General features: G+C 53.7%; 1 protein-coding gene across 1 annotated transcript in view; it reads left to right on the forward strand.

The window, feature by feature from the left end:
• The window catches only part of TMCO3 (transmembrane and coiled-coil domains 3), a 40,125-nt gene that overhangs the window by 991 nt on the left and 14,208 nt on the right, over window positions 1-24,926 (forward strand). The window contains 11 exon segments of the mRNA XM_047720485.1: window positions 385-490; window positions 4,921-5,017; window positions 5,019-5,330; window positions 5,332-5,358; window positions 5,360-5,446; window positions 6,985-7,164; window positions 8,559-8,750; window positions 9,669-9,797; window positions 12,584-12,676; window positions 17,281-17,467; window positions 24,076-24,193. Coding sequence (XP_047576441.1) covers window positions 5,000-5,017; window positions 5,019-5,330; window positions 5,332-5,358; window positions 5,360-5,446; window positions 6,985-7,164; window positions 8,559-8,750; window positions 9,669-9,797; window positions 12,584-12,676; window positions 17,281-17,467; window positions 24,076-24,193 — 1,343 coding nt within the window. The 5' untranslated portion in view covers window positions 385-490; window positions 4,921-4,999.

Here is a 24,926-nt window from a genome sequence, read left to right on the forward strand (position 1 = left end):
TCCGGCCTCCGCCGCCCAGTCCGTGGGCACTCGGAGTTCGCCGCAGCTTCCTCCGGGAGTTTGCTCCCTGAGACCTTTCCAGGACCTTTCCTGTCCTGCTCGGTGCCCGGTCATGCGGCTTTGGGAAGTGTCGCTGGTATCACAGAGAAGTTCTCCTGTCGGGGCGCCCAGTGGCTCAGGTCATGGTCTCAGGGTCCTGGATCCAGCGGGCGTGGGCTCTCTGCTCGGCGGGGACCCTGCTTCCCCCTCCCTCTGCCTGTCTCCGTCTGCTTGTGATCTCCGTGTGTGGAATAAATAATAAACGATCTCTAGAAAGAAAGAAAGAGATTCTGATGTTAAACCGTTCCCTACAAATGATCTTCACGTTTTCTCTTTCAGAAGAAGCCGAAGGACCCTACGGACTGGTGGACTGGACTCCCGCCTTGCCCCACTGCACTTGCGGGCCCTGGGGTCTCCTGCCTGTGGCTCCAGGCACCGCCTGTGGTACCAGGTCAGTGTGCCCCTGCTCAGGTCTTGGTTACAGCGGACAAGATGCGGCTGGTTCCTCCGCAGGGCTTGTGGGATCCTGGCTGGGGTGACCTTGACTGACAGGCAGCGCCCCCCTGTACTGCTGTGGGAATGAACTAGATTCTTCCCGGCAGTTTGATCATGAAAATTGGAGAAGGTGGGTCCAGAAGGTCCAGAGGACAAGCGGGACCCTGTGGTGCATGTGAGCAGAGGCTGGGAGGCAGAGCCATGAGGTTTTCACGTTTCAGACCGTTATAGAAAATTGAAGAAAGTAGAGGAGTTCCCCTCCCCGTCTGCCTCCCCAGCCCCATTCCCGAAGGGACGTCACCCACCCCCGGACTTAGGGCTCTGTCTGACATCCGATGTCTGAGGAAATAGTCCCTTTACATACCTGCAGTCACCATAGAGTCCAGAGTTAGGGGCATGTGGGAGAAATCTTTAGCTTGGGTGACTTCACTCTGAAAAAGGCTGGTTTCAGGACAACGTTATTGTGCTTTGCTTTGAACTCTTATCCAATAAATGATGTTAACATTTACGAATTATTGAAGATTTTCAAGTGGATGAGAGTAAGTGACTTTCATACGACAGTGAATTAAAGGCATTGGAATACTTCTAAGAAGATTTATTGGAGAGAGAGCAGTGCGTGCTGGGGGAGGGACCAGGGGGAGAGGGAGAGAGAGAATCTGAAGCAGACTCCCTGCATAGTATGGAGCCTGACATGGCTCAGCCCCACCATCCGTGAGATCGTGACCTAAGCTGGAACAAGAGTTGGATGCTGAACCACCAGGCACCCTCTAAAGATATTGGAAGTATTTTTTGTTTTCGATTTTTTTTTGAGTGGGCTTAATAGTGAATCCATTTGCCCCCCCCCCCCTTTTTTTTTTAAGATTTATTTATTTATTTGACAGAGAGAGAGATCACAAGGAGGCAGAGAGGCAGGCAGAGAGAGAGGAGGAAGCGGGCTCCCTGCCAAGCAGAGAGCCTGATGCGGGGCTCGATCCCAGGACCCTGGGATCACGACCCGAGCCGAAGGCAGATGCTCTAACCCACTGAGCCACCCAGGCGCCCCTCCATTTGCCTTTTTATCCTAAATAAATAACTCCTTATTAAATATTTGTGGTTCTTGATCAAGTAATCTCATCAATTTTAAGATAAGTTTTGGGAATCGTGTTCTGCCTTTATCAAGCCAAGCAAACCCATTAGAGATTTGGCTAGGCTGTGGAGATACGTTTTAACTAAAGTTGAAATATGTGTAAATGAAACCTTTGGGGGCGGGTGGTGTTCAAAGCACTGATTCTGGTGTTGCTTGAACGGAAAGTGACCTTGTGTTTTACTGCAGCAGAGACATCTTACAAACCTTCAGCTCTGGTAAGGATGTTTCCTCGTCATGGATACGTTTTCCTTGTTCTGCAGCATAAATGGTGATCGTTAAACATGATGAGGGTTTAGTGGGAAATGGTAAGCCTTTACGTTCAATTCTGAGAGTTTTACTTTGAGATAATTATTTTCAGATAGTACTTACAGTTATAAGAACTAATACAAAGAAATCCCATAGGTCTTTCACCCAGATATCCCCAGTGATAGCTCCTGACAAAACATAAGGTGTAAGTAGAAGACAGCTTTGGTCCGATTCTCCCACCGACGCAGACGGCGTGTTCTGCGTGCACTCGTGTGTGTGCTCAGATCTGCGAGTCTGTCACGCATGGATTCCGGGGCCACCAGCACTGCCAAGACACAGACCATTTCCATCCACAGGGTCCCTCTGGCCCCTGACAGCCCCTGTCCGCTCTCCCCCTCCACAGAGTGTCATTCCGCAGTGCCGTCCGTCTAAAAGGAGTCGTGGGGCCCGTGTGACAGGCTGTCCTCGCGCACTCTTGAGATCCACTGAGTTTGGATCAGTGAATCAAGATATAGAAATTCTAGGACGCCTGGGGGGTTCAGTCGGGGAAGTGTCTGCCTTTGGCTCCCGTCATGATCTCGGGGTCGGGATCAAGCCCTGCTTCAGACTCCATGCTCACGAGAGGTCTGCTTCTCCCTCTGCCTCTCCCCCACTGTTTGTGTGCATGCATGTGCTCGCGCCCTTTCTCTCTCGGATAAATAAATACAACCTTAAAAAAAAAAGTATAGAAATGCTAGAAATTCATTATAAAAACACAATAAATCCAAAGTGTCTTTTTTATAATTGAAGGTAATAATAATAAAATACTGGAGCTAAAAACGCTTATTATTTACTCAAGAAAAAGCATGTAGCAGTTCAGGAGTGCATAGGATTTAGTAGCGAGTTTGAAGGTTAGATGAAATTGAACTTAGGAAGAAGGAGTGATTTATGTTTTCGGAGTCTATAAATAATTTCAGGTTCATGTTCTTGAATCAGATTTGTTTTGGTGGAAATATTGTATGACCACAATTAAAATTTTCCATGATTTCTCATAAAAATTAATAGCCTGTCACGTGTCATGGGGTAGAGTTATACTATTTAATTTCAGGAACTGGTCTGGGGAAGGAAGCAGAGATGAGTGGAAGCGCGTCGTTCACAAGCCGTGTGGCCAGTTATTTGCAGTTTGAAATCCATACAAGAATCTCTTTGATCTCTTAGGGAAAATGGGAAACATTGACAAGCTTTGGAAATCTCTCTCTTGGTTCTGAAAAATGCTAAAAAAGCATGCGCTTCTGAAGTAGTGATTGAATTCTTTCTGTTCCCTGGGACAGTAGAAGCTTAGCCGTAAAATGAGTCATTAAAATGGCAGATTAACTACTTGCTAGGCATTACTATGATTCATCACTTATTTACTTTTAAGGTGGTAACATTTACTTAAAGTTATATTAAAACTGTGACCTAAAGTCGGGTAACTTAGGTGGCACGTTCTCATGTATCCTGCGTCGTTGGAAGAAAGTGAACTATTGTAGGTACGTGGTTCTTTATGTGACCTCAGGAGCTGAGGGATTCGAAAATGTATTGAAACTGAGAAGTTTCCTGACTTTCTAACCAGAGTACTGAGCCAGAATATAATTTTTTTTGGTGACTTTTGATGGGCAGGTGTCCTTCCCGTCCTCCAGTCGTGGTGTTTTCGGTTCAGCCCTCACCGAATCCCCGGGGGGCCGGTCTTTGCAGAGTTCTTGTGCTGGTTTTTTCAGAAGTTCTGTTTGGTCTCCACCTTGTCCTGCCTGTCCTTTCTTGGTATCGTCAGAATTTTTCCTCCAGAAATGTCACAGTCTCGTTTTTTGCTGCCTCTGATCTGTTTGCCTGGGAAAGCAGATTATGCTTGTGAGCGTTGGGGTTCCCGGTGAAACTGAGGTACAGCGGCGTGTTTGAGTCGCAGACCCCCAGGGAGGGAGACGACCGGCACGTTTGTCGTGACGGCCCATGGGGTGCTGCTATGAATGACTCGTTCATACTAATGTTCTGTTTAACTGCAAGGCTTGTGTGAGTGGCAGGTTTGGTTTGTTTTCGTTTCTGAACAAGTACTTGTGCCTGGTGATCTAGTCACCGGTTTCATTGGTTGCTTTTTAGGGCGTAGCTTGCTTGGCCTGTCTTGTGTTTGTGACTGTTTCCTACCTTGTTCTCCGCTTTCCTACCTCCGAGGTGATTTCTTCTTGGCGGCCTTGCTGACACTGCTTCTTGGTCCCTCGCTCCCTTGGAGGACGCAGCCCTGCCCTCCTGGTGTAACCGGGAACCACAGCCGCGGCACCCACTGCTGCCCACGGCACAGCCTGCGGTGAAACTTGTGCCTGTCACGGTCGGTCCTGTCTGTGCTTCCGTTGCCAGGATCAGTGCCCTCGTGGTGCCTGGGCACTTCTCAGGAGAGGGAGAGACGGAAGCCTATGTTTGGATCATAGAGGATGTTTGAACATTTAGTAAAGCCCTATCGATCCCGGTGTGATGGTGTTTTGTGATTTTCTTTTTCTGCGTTGACATCTGTGACTTTGGAAATTCAGCAAATATCTAATGATTTTGGTAAGAAAACAGTATGCTAGAGTAAGCTAAAGTAGCTCAGAGGGTTTCATTCAGAAATGTGGAGCGTGTTTCCTCCAGGTGATTCACAGATCTGAGGTAGCGGAAGTTGATGGTGTTTTCTGGCCTTTAATATGTGGACCCTCTTAAGTCGAGTTGGGTTTTGTGTTTTGCACACAGTAGAGTTAGTAGGTATATGAAGCCAAGTTTTCTTTAAAAAGAAAATTGTCTTTAAATTCGGCATAGCCTTCATCCAGTTCTTTACCAGGCTCCGTACTTCAGTGTTCAGCGTTCGATTAGGTCCAGGTATAGTAGTTTAGATATTATTGTTTATCAAGAAAAGTAACTTCTTCAAAAAAGTGGTAGCTTTTCCGGATGTAATTATTTAATACTTTTAACTCTGATCTCAGTGGGAATGAGTCGTTGGTTCAACTATATGTGACAGTAAATCTCTTCTCCAGCTGAACAATGTGTGTGTAAAATGCAAGCTGACATTGGCGGAGGCCTTCGACCGTGTGGCCCTGTCTCTGAAACTGGACCATGAAGGTGCTGGAGGGAAAATTACTTGTGGGTGCTGCTTGCGCTGCTCCGTGTGGTGGCCAGCGCTGCGGAACATGAACAGGTGGCGAAGCACGCCATCAAGTTACACCGAGGCCGCGGAGCCGCCGGCGCGCAGAGGAAGCAGTGGGTCCTGGACGGTTGCCGGAAGCTCTCCGGGCTTCTTCGCCAAAAGACTGTGGTTCTTAACAAACTGAAAAGTGCGATCAGAGCGGTGGAGAAAGACAACAGCCTGTCTGATGAAGAGAAGCTGTTTCAGGTGCACACGTTCGAAATTTTCCAAAAAGAGCTGAACGAAAGCGAAAACTCAGTGTTTCCAGGCGATCCACGGCCTCCAGAGAGGCCCTGCAGGGGGACTACAGGGACGTCGTGAACATGAAGGAGAGCAGCAGGCAGCGCCTGGAGGCCCTGCGAGAGGCCGCGATCAAGGTCAGTGCGGCCCGCTTTGGGCCAGAGGGCAGGGCCCGTGGGGGTCCGGCGAGAGGGCGGCGGGCGCTTGGCCCTGTCGAAGCAGGGCTGTGTGCGGGAAGTGTCCCTTCCTTGTGTGGGACATCGTAGCACAGCTCCCTTCCAGGCCTTCTAGCAGCGGTTGTGGTGCTTTTCTCTGCCGGGGAAGCTCCCAGCTGATTAAGACAGTGACTATAAACCGACGTGGGAAGTAAACGTATTTGTAACCACCATCAGCATTTTGATTCTGACAACAGTTCTTTTTAGCGTGAAGGTTGGCTGTCGAGTGTCCCTCTGCTGAAGATTCAAATACTAAAGTTCGTTTTCAGCAATACGTGCATTTGAAATCAGCATTTTGACGAAGCGTATTTTAAAACGGAGAGACGAAGTACTGCCGTATCGGATGTGGTGTTTATGTATGATTTTTTTAGCCGTCATTTACGCTGTTTGTTACGTCAGACACTTGAAATCCCGATCTTCCTTGACTCGTGATGGGGCGTTGTCCCAGTAAGCCCGCCGCAGGTTGCAAACACAGCAAGCAGGTCAGAAATGCATTCAGTCACCCCAGCTGCCCAGAGCTGTAGCAGTGTTAGCTGACATGAGGCCCGCTCCGTAGTGACGCGCTGAACACCTCACGTGCTGTGTTGAGTTCTGTACTGAGCGTGAACACAGAGTGCTTGTCGTTGGGGCCGTTGTGCACCACGTGGTGGCGGCCGATGGGCAACTGTGGCCCCATGCCACGGCCCAGCATCATGAGAGAGGATCCCCGCTGCCTATGGTAGCCCGGGAAAGATCCCATCAGAATGCCAGGTGTGGTTTCTACTGAGCGTGCGTCACTGTCACACCACCGAGAGGTCAGGAGGTTTACGTCCAGCCATCCTAAGTCAGAGACCATCGGTATGTGAAATACGTCATTTTCATAGGAAGCGCGTGGTATTAACACACAGTTCAAACAGTGGAGAGGGTACAGACTATTAAACTTTCTTTACCAAAGGGCAGTATATTTGGTAGAAACACGGGTGATGGGGTAGATGGTGAGTCAGGGTCAGGGTTTTCGGCCCCCTTGATTCAGGAGCACGTGTCTTTGGCATGTGTGACTGTGTGTTGGCAACAGACCTTGATGCTCTCGTCTGAACAGATGCCGCTGTTTGCCAGTGGCCCAGGACCATAGGTGTTTCTGGAGTGCGGCCGTCCATACGTGGTCGGCGTGGCGTCTGCGGTAGAGTCTGTCCAGTGAGGGGCTCTGCGTGAGTAGATGACCTTCAGAATTTACTCCAGGGCTATAGCACGTTCGTTGGTGTGTCCATCACACAGCTCTCCCTGACGTTTTCGGAGCTCGTGACGTCCGAGGGATGGAGGGTGCTCGACCTTCTCTCCTGGCCGGAGCCACACACACGATTACGAATGGATTTGGCAGTGAGAGCGTGTGGGTTGGCGTGGCCGGGCCAGGCACTCGGATGGAAGTCCCGGCCTGGCCTCTTTCCTAATAAACCCAGATTTCCTTTCTCACCAATGCACAGGAGGAGACAGAATATGTGGAACTTTTGGCAGCGGAAAAACATCAGGTCGAAGCTCTCAAAAGCATGCAGCACCAGAACAGAAGCTTATCCATGCTCGACGAAATTCTTGAGGATGTGAGAAGGCAGCCGATCGCCCTCGAGGAGGAAATAGAAGAACACGCTTTCGATGACAACAAGTCCGTGAGTAGCAGTCCGGGACGCATCCCTCTCCGCTCGGCTGTGTGCAGCGGAGTTCGCCGGCGCACCTGTCGCGGTGTGGACTGGAAGTGAAGACGGGACCAGAACAAGCTGCCGGGCTCAGAAAGAGACCGGTTTGTCATGTGGGAGTCCGCTAGATAACCCTTGCCTTCGCCTTGCATTTTTGTCGGTGCCTCACCAGTGGCTCGTCTCTGTCCCACTTTTGCCTTCAGGGGGACTGGGACTCTGGTCTTAAGAAAGCTTGCCCTGGGACAGTCAGGTTTCAGTGCGGATCTGCCCAGGGGAGCCGTCAAGTCCTTCTAGGAAGCGTATCCGACGCAGGCTCTCAGACATATCGCTTGTTCTGACAGGTTGAGGATTCTCTGGGGAAAATGACATTAATGCCAAAAATTGGCTGTGAGTCCTGAGAAGGACGCTGAAAAGCCTGCGGTAGGAAAGCAGGTGGGAACCCCGCTCAGGGCGTGAGCACCGCGCAGGCTGCTCTCGGACATCGCCGGCCAGGCAGGGAGGGGCGCGAGGGTCTTCTTGAGGGAGCTCGCCTGCCCTTTACGCAGTGCTCAGCGAGCTCTTCCGTGTCCGGCCATCGGGCTGTCCCTGCCACGCCCCCCCGTTCACTTCTGCCCCGGCACCTTGGGTCTGTGCAGATCCTGCAGACGAGGGCTCAGCCCAGCACTTCCCCCATTCCAGAGGTCCGTCACGGGTTCCAGACCCTCTCCTCGGGCTCCCAGAGCACAGGAAGACAGTTTCTTTGCTGGGTGACGGTGACATTGTGAAGGACACAGTTGAGGAACAGCCAGGTGTTAAGGGGTGAAGAGTGGATGCCACTCACCCGCTCGCCGGGCCGGCTCCCTCCTCCCAGCCGGACGCTCTCCGAGCCCCCGCGTCAGGGTTTACTGGGAGCCGCCTCGTGTGGGCCTGTGATGAACTTAGCCTCTCGCCTCCTTCCCTCCCGCAGCCCCATCCTGTGGGGATCTGGTGGCTTCCTAAAAATGCCCTCACTGCCGTGAGCTCAGGTGAGGCTACGGAGCGCCCGTGAGGTGCTCCTGTTTCTCCTCACACGTAGGAAATCACGCGGGTTGTGGGTGCTGTCAGCCAGGAAGGGGGCTGAGGACCAAATGCGTGTTTGTTGGTACAGGTGTGCCCTGAGTCAGGTAGAGCAGGTGTCTGGAAGCCATAGAAACCCTAAACACTTCAGCCTTAAATCGCCTCTGTACTTGAAATAATTTTCCTCCACACGTGTTCATGAGCATGTGTCCGTGTTTCATCACACGACGGAACACTGGAGACGTTTCCTGTCACTTCTCTATGGAATTTTTGCTCCAAAAATTGAGAACATTTCCTTGTTTCCAGTGACACAGTGTTGGTTATTCTCACAGGTGAAAGGGGTCAATTTTGAGGCAGTCCTCAGAGTAGAGGAAGAAGAGGCCAATTCCAAGCAGAACCTCACAAAGCGGGACGTGGAGGATGATTTGGGTCTCAGCATGCTGATCGACTCCCAGAACAACCGGTACATCCTGACCAAACCCAGAGACGCCACCATTCCACGCGCAGATCACCACTTTCTAAAGGTCATCTGTCTGTCTGCTCCCCTCTCAGAACCCCCCTCCTTCTTTTGCGCTTCCTGGTGTTTCACGCGAAGTAAGACGGAGCTTTATTTCCTGAGCGTCATAGGGTGCACAACCTTCCTCCCACAGAGGTTTTACCAGCATTCCGTGTTTTCTGTGACTTGAAGCAGTTTCTCTTCATCTTTATTTTTTCCCCAAAAGAATAAGAGAATAAGGCATTTTAATATTTAAAATGAAAATTAATTTTTCTTTGGGGAATTTGGGAGTCTATGAAGTCCGGAGCTGCTCTGATGGGCTCCAGCTCGGCCCTGAGAGGGAGCATGGGATGAGGCCTAGAGGCTTCGGCTCCGGCGTTGTGGGTGGCTTCGTGTAGACGAGGGTGCGGGATGAGGTCCGGCTCCCCCAGAGGAGGTGACACGCGTTCTAGACTGAGCTGGATTCACGTCTGTGCCCTCTGGGGAAGCCAGTGGGGTAAAGAAGATACGGGATTACGGAAAGATCTGCAGTTGAAGAGCTGTGGGTGGAGATCACTGCTTGGGCTTGGACCAGAGAGGGTAACTGGTACAGGAGTGACTGGGGCAGCTCAGGGAAGGCTGTCGGGCTCCGGACACCCCGCTGGGTCTCCAGCGTCCTCCCAGGTGCCGGGATTTTGCTGCTCTTGAGGAGGATGGCGGCACCCACTGAGAGGAAGGTCTGTGACCCCCAAGGAGTGCTGGGAGAGGCTGACTCCTGGGGTGGCAGGGGACTCAAACCTGGAAAGTCCGCCCAGCTATCGCCTGCCTTCATTGCCGTTGCTGCCACCGGAGACTGGGGGGGGCCCGCTCCGCAGGACGTCTGCTTTCTCTGCTGCCAGCCCCTTTGGTCCTGCCCGCCATTACCTCAAGTGTCTGTCTGTGTCTGTTTTTTGTTTATCCCCTCCAGGACATCGTTACCATAGGAATGCTGTCTCTGCCTTGTGGCTGGCTGTGCACAGCAATAGGACTGCCTACGATGTTCGGTTATATTGTCTGTGGCGTACTTCTGGGGCCTTCGGGGCTGAACAGTATTAAGGTAAGAGCAGAATCTGACTGTTCGGTATCCTTTGACAGAGCACCGAAGAGGCCCGGACTAAAGGGCTTTGACGTTTTGAACTTGAATCGATAAAGATAGTAGTTTCTTATAAACCATGTTGAGGAAGAGGCTCTACAAAATAGTTTCATAAGAAATGTCTAAACCGTAAGGAAATAATTTTGTTCACTAGTGAATGGATGACTCGACTAGAGAAAAAATCCTGGTACATGTCTTTAAATTTTATTAGTTTCAGAATTTCTGTTTCCAGTAATAGTATGAATTATATTATTCAGACACTGAAAACAACTCAAAATGCTGGATTCAATATGTAATTCAAATATTTGTACCATATGGTGAAGCTGGTAAAGTAGTGACAAATTAACAAGCCTAAATGTGGGGTGTTGTGAGAGCCCCGGACGACTGTGAGTGCTGGGGTAGAGGCGGCTGTTGCTGAGGCTGGAGCAGGGGCTGTGGCCGCAGGGGCTGTGAGCTTCAGCCTGTGTTGCCGGCACTCTGTGGAGTCCCGAATGTGCCGTCTGGATACACACAGTTCAGACAAAAGGAACAGAGAATGCCCAGAAGGAGTGTCATGAGTCCCACACGGAAGGGGCGTACGGGGTGGTGAGGATGCGGCAGAGCCCTCAGAAGGAGGACAGGGGCAGGCAGGCAGGGAGAGGTGTGGGCGCTCCACTAGGGGCCTCTCCCCTGCGGCTAATGGACACACCCCGCCGGGCAGGTGTGCTGCAGCTTCTCTAGACCGGACAACAGAAGAAGACGTGAAAAAAGTCCTCACCCCCAAGTAATCTTCTCAGTGGGTCTGATTGGCAGGGGATGGGGGCTGTGCCTGGGCTCAAAGCCCAGGACCTTCCTGGCAGGTCCTCTCGTGGCCTGGGCTCAGTGTGGCAGGGTGGCCTGTGGGAAGAATGGTTTTGAGTTTGTTTGTTTGTTTTAAGATTTGTATATTAGAGGGGCGCCTGGGTGGCTCAGTGGGTTAAGCCTCGGCCTTCGGCTCAGGTCATGGTCTCAGGGTCCTGGGATCGAGTCCCGCATCAGACTCCCTGCTCAGTGGGGAGTCTGCTTCCCCGCCCCCGCCTCCCTCTGCCTACTTGTGATCTCTGTCTCTGTCAAATAAATAAATAAAATCTTAAAAAAAAAAAAAAGATTTATATATTAGGGCACCATGGAGTGGGGGCAGCGGCAGAAGGAGAAAAGCTGACTCCCCGCTAAGTGCAGAGCCTGATCTGCGAGATCGTGACGAAGCCTGAGACGGCGACTTGAGCCAAAACCAAGAGTCGGACACTCGACCGACTGAGCCCACCGGGCGCCCCTGGGAAGAATGCTTCTAATTCAGTTTTCTGAATAGGTGATCTCCATGTGTTTGAGGACAAAATGGTGTGGGTAAAAAAAAAAAAAAAAATTTATTTTTAGATGAAAAATCTCTTCCTGCCCTTGTCCCATCCCTCCCTTTCCAGAGTATTTACAAATGATAGCAAATACAAATGTATTTTTCTTTTTTATTTTTTCTTCATAGCAATGACTGCTTATAAGGATTAAGGCTAAATGATAAGTAAAGGCTGAGTCAGGTGAAAAGTACACTTGGAAGCTACAAATACTACGATTCCTAACAAATGTGCTGTACTTTGGAAAACAATGTCATTACAGTAGACCAAGGTGAAAACCCGGGCGTACCAGCAGAGGTGGGAGGCGGTTCACGGAAGAAGTGTGATGGTGCCAAGTACTTATCTTTTCCTAGTAGGAGGTTGATAAGCTTGTGCTCGTTATGGGGAGGAGAACAGGTTTAAGTGTGTTAGTTTGAAGCCATAGGTTACAGCTTTGTTTTAAAGAGGGAGGAAAAGTAAAAGCAGTAGGAAAAGCCAGAAGACGAAGGAGGGGCAGAAGTCGTTACCACGATGGGTAGAAGTGAAGTACACTTCCCTCCTGAAAGATACGGGTTTGTGGAGGGGTCAGGAAAACGCACAACAATCAGGATTCGGCGAAAATGAGTAAGAAAAGTTGAAGTGAAAGGAGGGAGATGGCCGCGAAAGAGAGGGTGGGCCCGTCCCGTCCGTGGCTGGTGGGCTGTGGGCGTGTCCTTGCGCAGTGGCTCAGGGTGAGTGTAGATGCGGGGAGGCCTGTGCTTTGCTTTCAGACGTCTGGTCCACGGCTCCACGGGAGGCCACCGGTGTGAGCGACGTAGGTGGTGCCAAGGAGGGCAGTGAGGAAAGCGTTCTCTGCTCACCACGTCACGGCATAGAAAGTGAATCGCAAACACAGAGCACAGGAACGCGGTGTCTCCAAACCTGTGGGACGTGGCCAGCTGTGGCGCCCAGGGAAGTAGGTGCAGCACGAGCCAGTGCTTAGGAAGGAAGATACAGAGTCCTTCCCTAGTGGAGGAAATGGAAAAGAACAGTGCGGTCAGGAAGGGCAAGTCATCTCGGGTGCGGAGCACGCTGAGGGTCAGTTTAAAAAACATGCTGTGTGGGGCGCCTGGGTGGCAGCGGGTGAAGCCTCTGCCTTCGGCTCGGGTCATGATCTCAGGGTCCTGGGATCGCGTCCCGCATCGGGCTCTCTGCTCGGCAGAAAGCCTGCTTCCCTCTCTCTGCCTGCCTCTCTGCCTACTTGTGATCTCTGTCAGATAAATAAAATCTTAAAAAAGATAAATAAAAATAAAAAACACACTGCTTTGTAGGGGTGGTCCCACTGGGTATGTTAGCCTCAGATTATTCTGTGACGCACACTTCAGATGTGAAATACATCAGACTGTGGTTTTACAATTGTGTTTGCAGTCTGTTGTGCAGGTGGAGACCTTGGGAGAGGTCGGCGTGTTCTTCACTCTGTTCCTCGTTGGCCTGGAGTTCTCCCCGGAAAGGCTGAGAAAGGTAAGGGCTTCACCAAGCTGTGATGTTGCCCCCAATTTAATCATCGTATGGTTTCAGTTTGTTTCCTTTCCGTGTGGGTTCATGATTGGGTTATCAAATTAAACTCTTTTTTTTAGAGATTTTATTTATTTTATTTTGAGACACAGAGAGAAAGGGCACAAGCAGGGGGAGCAGCCATGGGAGAGGGAGTAGCAGGCTCCCCGCTGAGCAGAGAGCCCGACAGGGGGCTCGATCCCAGGACCCTGAGATCCTGACCCGAGCCGAAGGCAGATGCTTGACCAACTGATTTACCTCGGAGCCCCTGAAATTAAACATTTTAGAGTAGGTTTTAGTTTGGTACTATTCAGAAAGAAAAAATGCTAGAAGAGGTGAAAATTAAATGCATAAAAATTAGCTTCCGTGGGGCGCCTGGGTGGCTCAGTGGGTTAAGCCGCTGCCTTCAGCTCAGGTCATGATCCCAGGGTTCTGGGGTCGAGCCCCGCATCGGGCTCTCTGCTCGGCGGGAAGCCTGCTTTCCTCTCTCTCTCTCTCTACCTGCCTCTCTGCCTACTTGTGATCTCTGTCAAATAAATAAAATAAAATAAAAAAAATTAGCTTCCATGTGGCTGATTTCATAAGCAGCCTGAGAAGTGATGTGTTTGAGATTACATAATGGGGTCCCTCCAAAAAGGTCAGACACTGCTCGAGGCTGAACTGCCACAGCATCAGATGTTCAGTGTGTTACCCTAGAAAAAGGTCTTTAATTCCTAAACGAGTGGCAAACTGTGATTCTGTCGTTCTGTCCCTGTAAAGTGCTAGTACCTGCAAGGCCGGTCGCCACTGGGAACGGGTGTGTGTGGAAACGGTGAAAACGGGAAGCACGTTGGCCTGAGCTCCGGGGGCCACTGGGATGGAGAGGGGAAGGGAGCTAACGAGAAGCTCCTCCCTCGCAGAGGAAGACAGCAGCCCGCTGCGGAGCTGGCGGGAGGGAGGGGACAGAGGGGCCGGCAGGCCACTGCGGTGCCTGAGGACCCCAGGCCAGGCCGGCCCAGCTGGGTGACTGAGGAGCCTTAACCTGCTGGTGCAAACGCTACCTCTCCGTCCGAGGAAAAGAATTAAGCACAAGTTTGTGGAAGCGTGAACCCACGCGAGGTGTCCGGCTCCAACTGTGGCGTTTCCGTGGAAGACGAGCAGCAGCGGGTGCTGTGGCCACGCTTCCACGTGTGTCGCCGGGAGACGGGCTGAGCGTTGTTGGTAACAAAGGAACAGGCATTAACGTGTCAGTCTTGGTTCATCCTGTCCCTCTCGGACCTCTCGTTTCTCTGCCGTCTTGCTTTTCCCCGGGGAAAGCTCCACTGGTCCGTCCTCCGGTCGCTTCCTCTAATGTGCTTCTCCAGACGCGCCTTCTCACGGCTGCCCTGGGTCACGTTCGCGCTTTCTCCAGGTGTCTCGTGTCTGTGTGCTTCTGGCTTACCCTGCGCACCGGACGTCCCAGCGGCGGTGCTGCGAGGACAGTGGCGCGCCCTCTCTACCGCTGTGCTGATGCGCACGTTGTGTGGCCGTGGCCCGGTGGGACCGGCTGGGTCTGCCGGGAGCCGGGGTTCCGTGGGCAGAAGGGTCTCCTCGCGGCCGTCCTCGCTTGGCGCTCGCGGGGCTTCTCCGGCTCGGGTGTGTGCGGCTGGGAGCAGCCGGTGGCGGACAGCGCGGTTCCAGCGGTTTGGGACAGAGGCAGAGCCTGGCCGTCTCATCGCAGGACCGCGCCTCGGACCTCGGTGTCCCTGCGCAGTCAGGGGTTTGAAAGATTCGTGTGTCCGGGCTCTCCTTCTTCATCGTTCCTGGTTTGCACCACGGTAGTGTCTGCGGTTAGCGATCGGCGGCGGCACGCGGACTTGGCTGGACGCAGCCCGAAGCCGCACGCCCTTGGCACCGTGGCTGGCCTGCAGCGCGCCGGGCTTACCGTCGCACTGGGCCGGGCGCCCCGGGGAGGGCTCGGGAGGAAGATGTGGGAGCGTCTGGTCGTCGTGGGAGGTGGTGTGAGAAGTGGGAGGGCGCGTGGACGGGCCAGCCCCTGTGTACTGACCTTGTCTGGGGGGAGCCAGGACTCCTCACACAGAGCCCCGCGTGGCGGCCGCCCGCAACGGGCTTGCGGGTTTCTCTCTGCCTAGTAAAGGACACCGTCAGGCGACACGTTTGTTTGCCTTTCCTGTTCTGCAGGGGAAGTCACGTGCGTAGCTGCAGGGCAGTCTGAAGCAGCCAGCGCGGTCTCGGGTCACCCACGTGCCTTGTCAGGGTGCGAAATCGTTCAGTAGGTTTTTGAAGGAGTCGCTGGACGGCCCTCTTAGGTCTCCTGTGAACCACCTGAAAGTCTGACTGGAAGCTTTGCAAGCACCGAGGCCTGGGAGCTTCTTCGTGGTTGACGCTGAGCAAAGTTGCCGTCGTCGTCTCCTGACCGCACGGCCGGTCGTGCGTCTGCGTCCCTTCCTGGCCGTGTCCTGGCTCCCCATGTCTGTCTCCCACGTCGGCCGTTCCGTCTCTGTGTGTGAGCCGCGTCTTCTCCCTGTTTTCTCCGTATCTGTCCCCTCAGTAGACCCTTGTTCCAGACGCTGGTGGCTGCGGAGTGTGAGGCCCTGTGCACAGCTGTGTGGCCCTGCCTTGTGGGCCTCCTGTCCGGGGATTTCAGAAGCATGTGTGGGGTTGCGGACAGAGACGTGAAAACGGAGCTCGAGGGGGTGTGTGTCTGGGGTGCAGATGTGCGGGGCGTGCGCTGCCCAGACTCTGACACGGGGAGTTGTTTGGGGACCCTGCTGAGCAGCCGGCTCTGATATGTGTGGCCCGAGGCCCTGTGTTTCCGGGAGTGCAGGGTGGTCCAGATGCTCTGGGTAGAGCAGGAGTCCTCTACGGGCACTGCCCACATTGCCCACAGTCCCCTGCTCACCGTGCTTCTTGGGCAGACAGATACCCATCCTCCGGACCAAAGTGTGGTGGCGACCTCAGAAATCATCAGCCCAGCCTTCGTCTGCAGGCGGAAGACGCAGGGTAGAGAGACGATTCCCTCCCCAAGGTGCACAGCCAGCCGGCTGGCCAGGACAGAGTCAAGCCTGAGCTCCGGGCTCCACTGCGGGCAGGAATACCCCCGCCCCTTACAGGAGGGGCTGCCTGAAACTGGGAGCGCTGGGGCGCCTGGGCGGCTGCATCAGTGAAGCGGCTGCCTTCGGCTCAGGGCATGATCCCGGGGTCGTGAGATCGAGTCCCGCGTTGGGTTCCCTGCTCAGCGGGAGTCTGCTTCTCCTCCTCCTTCCCACTCGTGCTGTCTCTCACTAGCTCCGTCTCTCTCAAATAAATAAAATATTTTAAAAAAACAACAACTTGGAAATCTTAAAATCCAGCATGCCAGCCTCCCCAGGCGCCGTGGCTAGCTCTGCAGGTGCTCCCGGGCCTTCCCACCGCTCCTGGCTGTGACAGGAAGAGGGAGAGCTGTTGGGAGGCCATTAGCCAAGACAGCGATCACCACTGCCATGGGCAGGAAGTAGGGAGTGTGGCCTCCGGACCTTGGAGAGGCAGCCTCAGGGGCTAAGCGTTCTCTGGGCTGGCCAGAGCCTCATGGCAGAGAGCAGACCGGCTGTGTGCTCAGGGCTGAATCCCAGTTGTTTTGCCTCTGTCAGTCTCCCGCCATTTGACGTGGGCTTGATGGTGCCAGGAGGCTCTTACAGTTCGTTCGGGAAGTTGGAGTCTGTGACGGACAAGCAGGCTGCCGGTTACGGCCGTGGGAAGAGCTGCGGCCTCCGAAGAGCCCCCGGCTGCGCTGACTCCCGGAGACGGTGCTGTGGTTTTGAGGGAAGCGCGGCTTCTTGTCAAGAAGCAGAGCGGCCGAGGACAAGGCCACATCCTTCAGATCCCCAAAAGGGGAGCAGTGTGTTCACACAGACGAGGCTGGCCAGCCCGTGGGGTCTCGGGCATTGGCTTCTGAGCCTCTGTGCTGAGCCCCTCTGCCCCTCTTCCGGGCCCCCTCGCGTCCTGCCCGAGGGCCTGGGTGGGGGAGCGCTTGAGGGGGTGAGGGGCGAGAAGAAAATGAGCCGGTGCTTTCCGGTAGGGTAGGGTGAGCTTCGGGATGATGTCCTCTGTCAGTATTTGCCGCTCCCGTCAGTGCCAGGGTCAGATCGCCTTCATCACTGTCTCCTCCACGCAGCTGAAAACCCTCGAGCGCTTGACTCAAACCTGACAGTTTCCATCACGTCTAACACAGCGCTAGGAGAACACCGAGGTACTCGTCAGTACTGGGGCACCGAGCCGAGCTGGCTTCCATGGGACTCGTGTTTCCATCCAGGGAGGGGGAGGTGGTGCTGTCCACCGTGGCGACGCGCCGAGACGGTTAGGTGATGTGTGCACAGACACGTATCACACGGAGAGAGGCGTGTGTTTCGTCCCTGTGACAGCACTGAGCACTCGGGAAGCCGACAGGAGCGGCCACTGTTTTTATTGTGTTCAGGTCGTGACTTTGGGTATTGGGCTGATGAGGTGTTTAGGGCAGAGCTCCTCCCTGGGAGACTGAGGCCCGTGGCCAGGCAGCGCGCGCGTGCTCTGTGCGTCGTCACTAAACGTGTGTAAACGGATGTGTTCTCTTCCAGGTGTGGAAGATAGCTTTCCAGGGACCGTGTTACATGACGCTGTTGATGATCGCGTTCGGCCTGTTATGGGGACACCTGCTGCAGATCAGACCCACCCAGAGCATCTTCATCTCTACTTGCTTGTCCTTGTCCAGCACACCGCTGGTGTCCAGATTCCTCGTGGGCAGCGGCCGGGGCGAGAAAGAGGGTAGGTGGGGCCGGGCTGTAAGTATGCATTGGGGTACCAGGTGGTCGTTGACTTGGATTCACTCCGAAGGCCTGTTAGACGAGTCACAGCTCTGCCCCGTCATGGGGCTCTCCTGGCAGTCATGGTGTTCAGCTTTTCCAGTCTCCACTGGACTAGGAAAGCGGCATTTCCGTGCTTGTCCATTTAGGATAGTTTGAGGACCACGTTCAAGAGAAACAAATCCATGTTGGAAAATGAAAATTGGTGGCCTAGGAGATGAGTGTGCTGCACCCGAGCTGAAACCACGCGGGGTCAGCGCTGTGCTCGCGTGGGGTCGTCACGTGTGTCTGGGACCTGCGGCCTGAAACAGCGGCTCTCGGGCATCATTCCTCGTGCTCGTCCCTGCTGGGCCTCGGGGCTCACGCATTTCTGTGATGACGGGGGCCGAAGGCACCAGCTTCGGCTCCATGCGTGAGACACTGGCCTCTGATGGTTACTGGACGTGGTGAGGCCAGACCGGCCCAGAAGCTGAGGGATGAACGTTCCAGTTTGTCTCACGGCGGCACAGCCCGGCTCCAACCGCACCGCCATTTTTTACATCATGTGAACTTGTTATGGTGATGTTCGCTGTTTTTGTTTTGTAAAAGTAAAAAAACAGTTTAAATGTGCTAGTAGCGCTACACTGAAGTTTGCCTGCACCGACACAGCAATGAGGGAAATAAGAAAAGGGAAAACCAGAGCCGTGGGGCTGGCTTCTCTGGTAAGACCCTCCTCACTGTACACAGAATTGGGGTCTACGGGCTCCTGGTGTCATCTGCGGCCACACACGGCACCCCGCTGCCTGACACCAGGGGTTTTGCACCAGAGGCTGGGAAACCTCTCACACAGCCTCGTGTCTTCTGCTGCTTCGTGAGCCTGTGCGTCATGGATGCAGCCTCCGGCTTGGAACTAGACTGGTTGGTGGTCTCGTCTGTGGAGGCCCCAGTGTCCCCATAGCCCTGTGATTAGGACCACCCCTCACAAGACCCACGTGACAGAGGTGAAGGGGGCCGTCACGGTGAAGAAGGAGGATGACAATACCTTGCATCAGGGCCCACACGCTGGGTGCCGGTGTGTGTGAGGCCGTTGCCAGCTAGGAGAGACCCGTGACACCCGGTGTCAGGATGTGGGCAGGTCTCCTAACCCTGTAAGCTGAGCATGCTGGAGGCAGACCTAAGTGAAGGAATCACACCTATTCAGTTCACACAAAGATAGGACACAGTGTAGACAGAAGACATAGAAAAGAAAGCCACGAGATGAGGCGGGGAGAAGCGCTAAGAGGCTCAGGACGGATCCGGTAGTGGTCCTGGAAGAAGAGTGGAGGAAACCGCCATTAGCATTCAGACTTGAAGAACCACGTGAGCCTTTAGCTTGAACGTAGCACTCCAGAACCGAGCAGGAAACAGGAGGATAAATGTACTCTCGGCATGTTCCAGTACAACAGTAGAGCTCCAGGGACCAAGGGGGAGGGCTTGACACCTGCCCAAGAACACAGGAGACCCACATACCTCCACCTTGCCCGGTGGTCATGCCCATCCGAGCTGTCACCAAGGAGCCGGTGGAAGGGAAGTCGTCGTCCGACACGCACAGGCTCCAGGGCGTGGTGGCCCGTCTCTCCCCGCACTGAGCGCCGGGCAAGGAAGGCAGAGGAGCACAGCCACGTGTGTTTCCAGGCTCGCAGATTCCGTTCACCTCCTCCAGAATGTGCCTCCTGTGTTTCATGTAGGGGCTGTCAGGAGGAGGCTCTGTCACTTTGTAGAAGGCCAGCCTGGAGCTCGAGCTGTGGGAACGGGGGTGCCGCCAGGGTTGCAGGTTTGGGAGGTGGGTGGACATACTGACAGACTTGGGCTCTGTGGATGTGTGTAATGAAGCTCACAGGCTAACACACAGTACCTGCAGGGCCGGTAGAAAATGTCCTTTGGGGGAAGAAAAGCTTTGATTTATAATGGCCACACAAAATAACTTGGGAGTAAATCTCTGACAAGATGTGTGTGTGACCTTTGAGGACAAAAGTACCAAATGTTACTGAGGAGAGAGCGTGTGCTCATGACGAGAAGACTTAATACATAAAGACGTTGTGACTCCCAAGTTTACAAGCTCCCGTCTACCTCCATAAAAGATCTGGCAGGTTTTTTCTTGAAACTCGGTGAGCTGAGCCTACAGTTTATTTGTTAAGAGCAAAGGCTGAGAATAGCCAATATTAATTGGAAGTGTGGGGCTTGTGCAGCAGATGACAAGCCCTGAGGTCCTGTCCCTGCGCTTGGGCAACACCCTGTGTCCAGGCCAGATGGGGCAGGAGGGGGATGGGCAGCCAGGCGCACACATGTGCGGGGAATTAGTTGTGCGCAAGGACGAAGAGAATCCGAGTCCTCCTCGAGGCGTACACCAGACCAGCTCGATGTGGGTTTAACCCCTCAATGTGCGGGGCAGAACTTCAGAGCCACTACCCTGTGACCTCAGGGTGGAAAGGATTGCTGAACTCGAGATGCAGAACCCAAAAGAAAGAATGTCGACCAATCTGAACACATGGAACCTTGCAAAACTTCTGCCAAGAAGGCGTTTTTTAAAAGCTGCGGACTAAGAGAAGACAGCGGCTACGTATGTAAGGGGTGCGAGGAAGTAATGCTTCGGACGCATCAGGAACTTGAACAGTAATCCGAACAGAAGGACACCCAAATGGAGAATGGGCCGATATCCTGGTGGCAAACTCAGGGAGGAGAAGGTGTGCGTCATGAATAGGGGTGAAGAAGGACTCAGCGGTGGTTGGGGAACGCAGGTGCGGGCCAGCCCGCGCAGGTGCCAGCCTGGAGCCCCGACCGTGTGTCCTGTGTCGGCAGGAGTGCGGGCCCTTGCACTGTCAGTGAGAGTGTGAGCTGGGTCAATGCTTAAGGGAACACTTCCACAAACAGAAGTTTCTGTTTCTAGAGACATGTCCCAGAAAGCTCTTCAGATGTGAAGGAATATTCAAAACAATTTTTTTTTTAAGATTTAATTAAAAGTGAGAGAGAGCAGAGGGAGAGCAGAGGGAGAGACAGACTGCCTGCTGAGCGGGGAGCCCCACCGGGACGTGGGACTCAATCCCAGGACTCCAGATCATGACCAGAGCCATTGGCAAGCACTTAACCAACTGAGCCCCCCAGGCGCCCCCAAAACAATGATTTTTGATAGTAAAAATTTAATCTGAGTGTTTAGTAACGTAATGGGTAGTTAGATTACGGTGTGTTCGTATATACTGGAGTACTGCAGATGTAAAAATGAATTAATCGTTATGCTGTCAAGGAAGAAATACAAAATACAGAAGATGTCTCGTCTGATGTAATTTACGGAGAGTTTGAAATTGTGCAAAGCTGTGTCCTCAGAGATGCACCCTGAGAGCAGAAGGAGGTGCGTGCCCAAGGGTGACGCCCCGTGTCTTCACGTGTGGGTGTGGTGTTGCCCAGATTCTCCTTTTCCACTTCTTAAGGGTTCGGGCTAGTCCATTGGATAGTGGGGCCCAGACCCCCAAGGAGTCAGTAGGTAGCTCCAGCCTTCCACGCCCATCATGAAGGGTCAGGCAGCCAGAGGTCATGGTAGCAGCTTGATCATGATGAAAGGTGACACAGAAGATGGGGTTGGTCCCCATCCCCAGAATGAGACTTGCTACCAGCCCCATGCTTCATGGACTCAGAGGCCTCCCTGGGAAACACCAGCCCGCAAGAGACCCCCACACTGTGACCTCGCTGTCCCCTTGCCCAGGTGGACCACACTCGTCTGTGGGAGTAGTATGGACAGGGTAGGGCACAAGGCGGGGGGAGGCTGGGAGTGGCGATGAAAGGGGAATCTCCTCGTGAGCACACAGCAAGGGGACGGGCTGCTCCCGAAAGTGCTGGAGTGTCCAGCACAGCGTGCTTGCAGGAGTGGGAAGACTGGAAACCCCAGTGCCCAGCGACTGGGAAATGGGCAAATTGCTGTATTCTCTAGCAGTTTTACTTTTTAATTTTTCATTTTTTTGAAGATTTTATTTATTTGAAAGAGAGAGATAGCGAGAGAGGGAACTCAAGCAGGGGGAGCAGGAGAGGGAGACGCAGGCTTCCCGCTGAGCAGGGAGCCCGACGCGGGGCTCGATCCCAGGAACCCAGGCTCCTGACCCAACATGAAGCCAGGCAGTTAACGACTGAGCCACCAGGCACCCCTCTCTAGCAGTTTCATTTTTATTTATTTTTTTAAGATTTTGTTTATTTATTTGACAGAGATCACCAGCAGGCAGAGAGAGAGGAGGACGCAGGCTCCCCTCGAGCAGAGAGCCCGATGCGGGGCTCCATCCCAGGACCCTGGGATCATGACCTGAGCTGAAGGCAGAGGCTTAACCGACTGAGCCACCCGGGCGCCCCCCTCTAGCGGTTTTTAAGAAAATCTTGACGCGTCAGCCGTGGGTAATTTTCGGACACAACGGAGAGCAGAAACGAGAACCGAGTTGCCGCAGCTGCGACTCTGTCACGTAGTTTGCAGTCACAAAGTCAACCGAGGGCTGTTCCCGGCCCCCGGGTGTTAAAACCCTCGAGGAAACAATCCGCGTGAGGACTAAGGCGCTGACTGGGGGGGCAGCAGGGGCCCAGCTGCCCACGGGGGCTCGCTGGGGGTCGCCGCAGTGTCTCCAGGACCTTACTTCTGCTCCAGCACCTGAAGCAGTGTCTCAGACGTTTTCAGGGTAGCCGCGCGCGGTAATGGGTCTGTGGGATCCCTCACGTTCTTGGTTTTCTTTACACTTAAAGTATTTAATGAAAGCGATAGAAACAGGAGAGAAAATAAACGCTGTTGTAGCGATAAACAGAAATTAACTTAATGCAAAATGCGGACAGATGAAGAAATACTCAAAGTGGCATCTCTAGTTTTTAGTAGTTCAGTCGGGGTAGTCCCGTCCGTGTCGTGACCGCACCACTTGCCTTCCCCACGAGTCGCTGCAGCGGGGTGCGTCCCTCCCGTCCGGCCTTCTCTGCAGGGGCGTCCTGGGCACAGGCGTGCGGGGGCCTGCGCCCTGTCCGTGTTGCCTGCCCCCTGGTGGTGTTCGTGCCCACTGAATGAAGACCTTGGACTGTGAACCAGTGAGAGGCAAAGAACAGAACTCAAAAACCATCTACAAAGTGCTGGCGGTGTGTCATCAAAGACGATTTCTGAAAAGTATGGTGTGACTAGAGGTTTTGTATTTCCTCCAAGTCAAGAAGCAGCAGCAGCAGCATGCACGGGGGGAGCTCCCTTAGCTCGTGTGAGGACTTGGGGAGGACGACGGCCCTGCCATTGCGAGCACAGGACCTAGCAGGTTCCCCAAGGTCAGGAGAGAGGGCTCCTGAACCCACCTAGGTGTTTGTTGAAGGTGTCGCACTCCTCCCATATTTGTTGGGAGGGACGGGTTCTTGCTACTGAGATGTGCGACCCTCAGGGACACCGGAACAAGCAGGGGTCACCCATTCAGGATGCTGTAAAACCCTAAGAAGAGACTCTCTGTTCTCCAGAAATTGAACTTTGCCTGGGAAATAGACGCAGCCTCCTGGAAGGATCAACTGTGTCTTTTGCTGCTGTTAAGGGATTTTCATTTTATTTGGTTTGTTCCTTCTTCCCTTCCGTAAGGTTACTCTTATCAGATTGGCCTTTAAGTATCTGTTCTTGGGAGTAGGTTTTTTTCTTTTTTTAAGAAAAAGAACAGCTTATTTTATGAGGGTGAGGGTGGGGAACATGACAGTTGAGTTCTTAGAAACACATTTTAAAAGATTGGCCCAGGGCTGCCCGGCCTGGGTGGCTCAGCCAGTTACGCGTCTTCCTTTGGCTCTGGTTTTGGTCCTGGGGTTCTGGGATCGAGCCCCACGTCAGGCTTCCCGTCCAGCAGGGAGCCTGCTTCTCCCTCTGCCCCTGCCGCACCCCCACTTGTGCTTTCTTGCTCACTTGTTTTCTCAAACAAATAAAATCTTTTAAAAAAAGGAGACAAAAAGGGGTCCAAAGCCAGAACTGCTGGTTGACTATGGAGATGTCAGGGGCCCATGTGACACATTAGGTTGGGGAAAATGGTACCCGTGTCCCATCGTCTTTGCAGAGGAGCGACGTAGTTCCTTCAGGCCCTGGCTGCAGCCTTTCTGTTCGTCCACCTGGTGAGCCAGTGTTCTTAGCAGAGCTGCGTTTGTCTCAGGGACAGGTGGCCAGGTGGTGCGGAGAGCGGGCTGGAGGTGCGAGCAGGAGGGGGCGAGGCCCGGTCCCCTGCATCGCTTCGGGGAGCAGTAAAGGCTGGACGTGAAGTCTGCTTCCCGTGCTCTGGGGACCCAGAGTGAAATTGGCCATCCGGGCCCGTCACCTTCTTGCGTCCACACCTTCTTTGTACGATGGCGGTTTTTTCTGTAATTATATAAGTAAAAGATAGTTCATATAAACTGGAGGTTTTCTTTACAAAAAGCTTTTAAGATGTTTCCGTGTTTGCTCTCAAAGAGATTTTAAAGTCTGCATGCATTCTGTGAAGGCGTCGGAAGTATTGGAATTATTTTGGAGATTTGCACGATGCTTGTGTTTCAACTCGGGACACTTTCTCTCTCTAACCCTGTGCTACCGATGGGCTTTCCGTCCGGCAGGTGACGTCGACTATGGCGCGGTGCTGCTCGGGATGCTCGTGGTGCAGGACGTGCAGCTGGGGCTGCTCATCGCCGGCATGCCCACCCTCATCCAGGCCGGAGCCGGCTCCCACTCCAGGTGCGCGCCGCCCCGCTGTGCTGCCCGCTGCCCGGCCCTGCGTCTGTCGCCCCGGCAAGCTACCCAACCCCGCTGTTGCTCGGTTTGGTCGTCTAGAACGTGCGGGGGGTGGGGGTGGGGGGTCACTCCCTGACAGAGTAGTTAGGAGCAAACGGGTTAAAAGAGAAGAGCGCTTCCAACAATGCCGGAACGGGGGCTGTGGGGGCCGCCTGGGTGAAGGATTTGTGTGTGGGACCGTGTGCGCGATTGAGTGTGCGTGTGCGTATGCGTGCGTGCACGCCATCATTGTGGGCTCTCTCGTTAGTGTCTCCGCTGTTACCGTTTCGCCTGGTCCTCCTTTCCCTCCGGCCAGTAAAATCGTCCCAGAACCTGAGCTGCACTTGCTTAGGTTCACGTGGAGAGAGAAGCCAGATGGGAAAGTGGAAGAATAAGTTCATGCAGAAAGGCGCAGGCTCTGCAGCGCGCACAGCCCGTCGCGGGAACACCCGCCAGAAAGGGAATCACTTGGAGAGTGTGCGGAGCCCCTTGAAGTGCTGACTCCGGCCCCTCATTGGCTCCTTTCTCATCCGGGAGCCTCTCATCGCTTGGTGCTGCGCTAGGCCGCGGCGCCCGGCCCTCGTGAGCAGCACGTGAGCCTGCGTTCCTGCCCTCCTCGTGGCGGGGGAAGCATCCGCTCCCCTCCCTCGCGGGAAGTGGGACGCTAACTCTGGGGGTTTTGTAGGTGTTCTTCATG

The sequence above is a fragment of the Lutra lutra genome, chromosome 3 (assembly GCF_902655055.1).
Source record: "Lutra lutra chromosome 3, mLutLut1.2, whole genome shotgun sequence".
Lineage (NCBI taxonomy): Eukaryota > Metazoa > Chordata > Mammalia > Carnivora > Mustelidae > Lutra > Lutra lutra.